Below are 8,100 nucleotides of genomic sequence, written 5' to 3'. Positions count from 1 at the left end.
ACAAGCAGAATGGAATCTTATAGACGCGCGAACAGAGCTAGACGAGATACGCTTGACCGGAAGATGGTGGCGGCGGTGGAGGCGGCGGTTGTTGGTGTCTCCAGGCGGTTCTCTCCAGCGTGGAATAATCCGAGTCGATCGAGGAGTATATGTGCTCGGACAATGGTCTTCTGTGATCTTCGCTGCTACCGCTGCTCATCGTTGTGTTCGTCGCGATGAGATTGCTACCTGGTACGTTGACCGCATCTCGGTAGGCGTGATTGACGGTCAGCCTCGGCTGCGGTGACGAAGGTGGCGGTTGTTGTTGCTGCGGCACGGAGACCGTGCCGCAGGAATAAGCGGGCGGAGCGTGTTGCAACATCAACGCGGTCGTCGGTGACGAGTCTTTGAACAACGCTCGTTGCCGTTCCTGTGACCGTAACGTCGACATGCTGGTCTTCTCGCTGCCGACGCCGTCCAACGTGTACGTGTTGATGTTACGCTTGTAGACCAACGGCGACGATTTGCTCTCCATCGATATATCGGCCATGGTGTTCGCCGGTGGTATCGCGTACCGTAGACGTTCCCAGAACCTCTTCTCGCCCCACGTGAGTATCGCGGACGCGGTACGAAGGTAGGGCCGTAGCTCGTGATCTCGCTCCACTTCCGAACACGCGTGTCCCGCCTGTACCACGATCAACTGTGCGGCACGGCCGCGCAGAGCCTCGTGGAGGGCCTCTCGAAACTCGAACCGGGACCACTCGGTTTGCAGGAAGTTACGCGTGAGCACGATCAAGACGCGCCTCGACGCGTCCACCGCTTCGAGGACGACCGCGGGCGCGGAGGCGCGTAATACGCACGGTAGATCGCGATGATGCAAACACAATCTTAGACCTGCCGTGCCGTGTTCCAGTTCTACCGCCAACGAGTGCAGCACGAAATCCTCGTCGTTCGGACTGTAACAGACGTAACAATCGTAGAGGCGTTCGCGGTCGGTGTCGCAGCAGGCGGTCATAGGCGCCGCGGACGGCATCGTCGCGGTTCCAGTCGACTTGCCGGGCTTTGTGCGTAGAAATCGTAGCCCGTACTTGGAGTACGCCCAGGCACCGACCGGTTCTCGGAATATGAACGCGAGGACTATGATCAAGAGAAGCACGAGCACAGCGGACAGCGTGGCGGCTACCAGCGGTAGGTAATCAGAGACCATGATACTCTCGATCACTCCGCCCTGAGAGAAATAATCGGAGCATAAGGTCTCGTTCACGTTCAATCTGCGCCGGTAAGCCGGCCTGGCGTCACCGCCGTAGTAACACCAAACGTCGCTCGCGTCCACCACTTTGTGCGCGTTATCGGAGACCCACGAGGACAATTCTTGCAAGAACTTGCAACGGCAGGACCACGGATTGCTACCGAGAGACAGCTCGACCAGTCGTGCGTTCAGCGTGACCTGCCAGACAGGAAAGGTGACCAATCGATTACCGCTCAATCGCAGTATCTCGAGGGAGCGTAACGGCAGGAACGTCAGGTTACCGATAAACCCGATCAGATTGTTCTGGAGATAGAGCTCACGGAGATGGGAGAGACGCTCGAACTCGAATCCCTTCAGCTCGCGTATCCGATTGTCCTCGAGATGGAGGATCTGCAGGTTGTTCAGACCGTTGAACGTGCGATTCTGTATCGACTCGATATCGCTCGCGTTCACGTAAAGCACGCGCATGTTCTTACGGCCGATGAAGACGTGATTTTGTAACTCGCGCAACACGTTACCGTCCAGATAAACCTCGGTCGCGTCCATCGGTATCCGACGTGGTATCTCGTCCACGTTCAATCCGGAACAGTCGACGGCGTTCGTGTTCCACGTGCGATCGTTGTAACACTTGCAGCCGGCCGGGCAGGTCATCTCACAGTCACACGCGTCGAAGTCGCAGCACTGGCATAGGGTGAAACAATGGGCCTCGTAGCGGCAGAGAAACTGCTCGGATCGTGCCAACGAGGCGGACACTATCGCTACGCCGCGTGGCCCGGATGTGCCGCACATCACATTGTCCAGATCCATAATGCGCGGATACTCCCTGGTCGATGTTTGATTGTTGATCGCGGGCAGCCAGTCCATCGAGCAGTTACAGTTGAAAGGATTGCCACCGATGTAGAATTCCGGCAGGGCTCGTTCCTCCGGCACCTTGGTCAACAGCAACGACGTCAACTCCATCATCTCGATCATGTTCGCGTACATGTCCACCCTGGTCAGGTTCACCTTGTCCGTGAACGTGTTCGGTCGCACCACGCTGATGTAATTGTTGTTTATGAACAACAGCTCGACGCTAGCTGGAACGGACAAAGGGGACAACTCTGTGATACGATTGTGACTGGCGTCCAATGTTTTCACCTTCGAGTCACGGATCTCGTAGTAGTTGCCCAAATTCTCGATGAAGTTCCCGTGTATATCTAGCCACTTGAGGTTGCCTGGTATGAAGGCGTAGTCGAACCATTCGATGTGATTCTCCGAGAGATTCAGGAGCAATAGGCTGGCTATACTTGTGAAAACGCCGTTTATATCCGAGAGGAAATTACCGTCGAGTCGTATCGCTTCGAGACGACTGTTCCTTTCGAACGCGTACCTCTCGACGTGCTGCACCTTGTTTCTCGCCAAGTTCAGAATCTGTAGATTCGGGAGATCCCAGAGCATGCCGCGGGAGAGATTGCCGATGTCGTTGCCGATCAAACGGAGACCGGTGAGCTGATCGAGATTACGGAACGAGCCGTTGTAAAAATTGCTGATACGGTTCTCGCCTAGATCGAGGGTTTTTAACAAAGCGAGGTCGCGGAGGGCGTCGGGCACGGACGTAAGCTCGTTACCGCTCAGATCCAGTTCCTTCAAATCGGAACAGTTGCGAAACGCTAGCGGGTCGATGCTCGCGATCGAGTTGCCGGACAACGTGAGTCGATTCAGTACGAACAGACCGTTGAATAGCTGCGCTCCCACGGTGTGAAGCTTGTTGTTGGAGAGCTCGAGGGTGTGTAGATTGTAGAGAGGTAGAAAGGCGTTGCTCTCGATCCGATCGATCGTGTTGTTCCGTAGATCGAGAATCTGAAGGAAGAACAGATCCTTGAACATGCGAGCGTCGATGTACGTTAACGTGTTGTAAGACAAGTCGAGTACGATCAGCCGGATCAGACCGAGAAACGTCGTCTCGTCGACCTGATCGCTGCACAGTCGATTCCCGGCTAGATCGAGAATCAGCAGCTGCTCCAACTGAGTGAATATCCCCTTGGGCAGGTCGCGCAGCTCGTTGTACGCCAGGTGTATCTGTCGAAGGTCCCTCGTACTGGCGAACAGCCCTTCCGGCAACGATTCCAACGAGTTACAACTGGCGTTAAAGATATGCAACGCGGAGAGACCGGTGAGCGAGTCGGTTGCAATTTCGAGGATCTGATTTCTCTGTAGGTAGAGCTCTTGGAGTTGGCGCAGACCGAGCAGCGGACTGTTTTCTTCGAGACGGCTGATATCGTTACGCGAGAGGTCTAGAAACCGTATGTCAGCGCGACACGACGTCTCCTCTGTACCGTCGGTTGGTAACTTATCGTCGCGGCGATTCAAACCGATGTCGTTCATGTCGCGCAAACGATTCCCCGTCAGGTTCAACGTTTGCAGATTGTCCAGTCCGCAGAGTAGATTCACCGGTAACGCTTGAACGTTGCTCTCGATAATCTCTAAGGTGTGAAGTTCGCGCAAACCGAGGAGAGAATTTGGGGTTAGTTCGAGAAAACGGCTTGCTCCCCATATGGCGTTGAACGTTTGCACTGTCAGTCTTTTGAGCTCGAGAAGAGGTTGAAACGCACCGTCCTGTATACGTAACACTTTACACCCATGCACGTGGAGCTCGTGCAAGCTGGTCAAACGTTGCCAGCTTTGCGCGTTAAGGCTGCTCTCGAAATGATGAACGTCACTGCACCGTATCCTTAATTTCAGAGCACCGTCGAGAGAGGAGATTAAGCTTGTAATTGCGCCAGGATCTAACACGCGTAGGTTGCAGTCCGCGGACCGCGTGTCGTTACCACCCTCGGACAACCACTTGCAAGATGCCCCAGCCGATTCGGAGAGTATCGTGGATGCCAGGCAAAGGAAAGCCGCGTTGATCAGCGTCATAAAAACATACTTCGCTGTCATCTTGCGTGACGACGGTTGCGCGCGGCTTTTCGATTAGCTCTAGCCAAGAGACCGACCACCGATCCACGACGACGTCGTCTCTATCACTTTCCAAATCTAGCCAAACTATTTTCTTCACCCTTTCTCACCCCTTTCTCACGTACACACTCGCACAGCGATGACACACACACGCACATACACACGCGAGCGAGTGCGAGCGCGCGCGCGCTCATGCACCTCCTATCACGTAAGTACGGACCGGCCCATTTCTCTTGCCCTTTATTCGTGGCCTGGTGGCGAGGCACCCTGCCCTACGCTCCTCTCCACTCTTTGTCACTCGCGATCCTTTCGGCACGTCTCTTCGACTGACCCTCGCCGCTCCGACCGTTTCCTTTTTATTTCGGAATTGGTTTTTCGTCTATTCGCCCACCGTTATCACACACGCCTCTCTCTACGCGCTAATCTTTCGACGTGGACACACTGTCGCGGCAAGTAGTACGAGCACGCTTTAACGAAACGACAGAACGAAAACAGTCCGTGCAACCCGTATACGCGAAGCGACCGTGCACTACCATACACTCGCCTCGCATCAAGCACTAGGTTCCTCTTCGATTTCTCTCTCTAACGGTAGAGCGCGCCACTTTATTAGAATATCCTGCAAAGGAGCCGGCACGAATAAGAACAGAATGTAAAGCGTAACGTACATATGCGCTGTGGTATGTGCACCGGTTTTTCGTTGCTAGTTGCCGATTGGTGCACTTTTTCTCTACCCTAATTATAACGATTATATATGCCAAGTTGTTAGAGAATGCTTTAATCGATGCTACTTCAAAATTTTCTACCGTGCAAGCTTTTCTACAATTTGGCTGTTGCAAACAATTTGCCAAGTGTTTCGATTTTTTTAACTTTTCTATGCGACATCGTTTGAAATTACCGTCTTTCCACGTGAAAAATTAGTATCGATCTTTGACAATGGTACTTGTCGTATTCTATATAACTTATTTAACGTAACTAGCTGGACAAGCAATTACGTATACTTCACATTTTTTCGTGTTTCAAAACACATGTATTTTTTAAAGGAACTACAATCACAGACGAGGGTGCGGAATAGACCTATCATCCAATGCATTTTTTTGTCTCACGCCGCGGGGGGCTCTAGAGCCCCCTTACCATTTTCGTGTCGCTTCTAACGTTACCGATTCAGCAAGGAATAAGATTACAACATTACTAGTGATTGGAATTTGAACTAAATGTTACTATGAAATTACAAATAAAGTACGTGACAGGATATCTGATAATTCTATGGTTCTATAATACACATTAGATGGATAGAAAAGTTCTATCGTTTTATTTTCAAAGAAAGTAATCTTTTATCAGTTAATATGTGGTGTAGTATTTGTCGTTACTTACAATACATGATCTTCCAAATGTCCAGCTATTTATTTACCCCTTTATGTAAAATTTCTCTTTCTTGCAATAAAAATATAAATATAAGTTGATATTTAACGTTGAACTTTTTTCATATTAACGAATTGTCGAAGAATTTTATTAGATGGTAAATCAGATAATGCGAGGTCAAAATAATACAAGGGGTAACATATTTTTTATCCTATTTTATTCGCCTTCTGATTGCATAAAAAAATTATCATCCGTGAAACTATCAATGATTTTCTTATCCTTTTACTAACGAGAGATCGAGTTTCATAAATAATTACTTTTTAATACAAATGGCTGTGTTTATTATTCGAAAATTACAAATACGTTCATATTTGTCGCTTTGACATTTCACCGACCGGTCATGAATGCTGCTTGCTTGTTTTCAAACAATTTTGCTCTATTCTGATAACCTTCCCTCTATTTTTTTCTGTTCTTTTTTGTTGACAAAAAATATTATAAATGTTTTGCATACGACTTACTTGGAAATTAACGTCCGAATGACCCATAAAAGATTATTTCGCAAACCAATTAGGTAACGCGCAAAAGTAAGTTTACCATATGAAGCAGAACATTTCGATATACAAACAATACATATTGAGTTTATACTGACGGACACGGCAGTGATAGAAATGTGGCAACCGCGCGTCAAATGTGAAACCGTCTTATGTAGGATGCGTTTTGGCTATTACGCTTTCGACGTTACGAAATCTTAGGCATTGTGCGTTCTGTTCGCTTTTCTTCTGATATTCTGTGCGACAAAGATCATATTATATCAAAAGCGAACCATAGAGGGCAGAAATAAGCAACATTTGAAACTCGTATAACAGCTCAGTGACAGATGTTTATAGTTTTTATTAGATCTTCATGAAATCACCAAGGTTTTGTGGATTATACCATATAAGCAATAAATTTTACAATTGTAATACGTGTAATTAAGAGCAGTTTTAACAAAATGGCATTTAGACTCATTTTCATTAACAAAATCTCACAAATTGATAATATTCCATTATACTGTAATAAAAAATGTGGGAACGTAAGTTTTCATTACTAGATGATTCATCCCATGCGCACGTTCTACAGTTATCGAAAAATCGTCCACAGTTCAATATATGTATGAATATATGTATCTTTACACGCGGATTTAACAAAAAAGGATCTCTTACATCTGTTGATTTTACCATCTTTGATGGTTGGATTGTATGTAATTCCTAAACTCACCACTTCAAATCGTAGAGGGCATAACAAAACCTCTGTTTTTTTACACGATCGGTATTTCAGAACATGGGGTATGAAGTCCCATAAAGTGATATGTCTATTCTCTACCTCGTCTGTGTTATAATATTTTATGTTTATATTACAATGTTGTACAGTAATTAACTTTTGAAAGAATTATACATATATATTTATTTAATCGATTTATATAGAATTTAATATTATCATATAGATTACTGTTCTAAAGTCTAAATTTAAGTTATGGTATCAGCGTACCAATTTTCCATATTTTTTTAAATAATTGATCAAAAACATTTTGTAACGTAATTCAAGCATACGAGCATAACGTAAGCCATCTAGGGAATATATTTAAAAAGTGAAGTTGGCGGAGCGTCGCTACTGTCTTCGTACAGTTGCAATTGGTGGAGGTCGACGCTAGAGACCAGTTCAATTTCAGCAGAAGCTTACGTTGCACTCTTCTCTGGCTCGTTTGTAGCGGGGAATCCATTCGTCAACATCTGACATCTTTGAAAATCGTATATACGTGTTTATTGAAATTGTTCGCATTTTGACCGCTAAAATGAGATTAATATATGTAACTTGTATTCTGTTGGCTACAACAGTCTGCTGCATTGCGAATAATAATGGTAAGTAATAACGTTTTGTAACTTATTTGCTTTCTTAATATCTATCAATACGTATAATATTTTCATTTTGAAAATTTCCTAAGGAACAACAGTGTAATAAATACGAAATAACAATCTCGTGCAGATTTTTAATTTTACGTAGTACGTTATATGTGAACGTTCGTCTGTATCGCGTCAAACAAGACGGGTCGCTGCTATTTTTCGATGTTTCCAGAAACATGCGCGTACCGAAAATTCTTTCACTTTATCCTTTCTTTATTTAATGGTTTATTTAGGCCCTTTAATTAATAACGGCTTTTTTCATATACGAGTTTACCATTATTGATTTTACGTTTCTCGTTATTAAGTGTACAGCAGGAAGTTTTGCAGTGTAGATGGAAGTATAAAAAATTACTTAAGTTCACTATACATATACAGTTATTTTGTACAGTTTTATTGAATTCAGTGTAATATTAAACACTTCTGGCAGAATCTTATTTTATTTAAATTTTATTTTATAGTTCATGTTAATGCTAATGTAAATGTTAATTATTTATTGATATTGATGTTTCTTCAAGATAAACTTTTGCATGAAATATGTATCATTGCATTTGAAAAAAATTTGAATAAAGATTTGAAATAGTCAGTTCTGTTTTACTATGAAGGAAATAAATAAGAGATAAACATTTTATGTTACTT

At 45.4% G+C, this 8,100-nt stretch overlaps 2 protein-coding genes across 2 annotated transcripts in view; one reads left to right on the top strand and one right to left on the bottom strand.

Moving 5' to 3' along the window:
• Window positions 1-37: 37 nt before the first annotated feature.
• On the bottom strand, window positions 38-4,148 carry LOC108570525 (toll-like receptor 7). Its single transcript, XM_017932398.1, has one exon. It carries the CDS (start codon window positions 4,145-4,147, stop codon window positions 38-40), a length of 4,110 nt encoding a protein of 1,369 aa, XP_017787887.1. The 5' UTR covers window position 4,148.
• A 3,089-nt stretch (window positions 4,149-7,237) lies between these two features.
• Window positions 7,238-8,100, top strand: part of LOC108570526 (sialomucin core protein 24-like) — a 1,909-nt gene continuing 1,046 nt past the window's right edge. Inside the window, exon 1 of the mRNA XM_017932399.1 lies at window positions 7,238-7,422. Coding sequence (XP_017787888.1) covers window positions 7,356-7,422 — 67 coding nt within the window. The 5' untranslated portion in view covers window positions 7,238-7,355. The remainder of the gene's footprint in view (window positions 7,423-8,100) is intronic.

This window comes from Habropoda laboriosa, unplaced genomic scaffold, assembly GCF_001263275.1.
Source record: "Habropoda laboriosa isolate 0110345459 unplaced genomic scaffold, ASM126327v1 scaffold61, whole genome shotgun sequence".
NCBI classification, from domain to species: domain Eukaryota; kingdom Metazoa; phylum Arthropoda; class Insecta; order Hymenoptera; family Apidae; genus Habropoda; species Habropoda laboriosa.
Note: the sequence above shows the minus strand (reverse complement) of the source record. Positions and strands in the feature narration are given on the sequence as shown.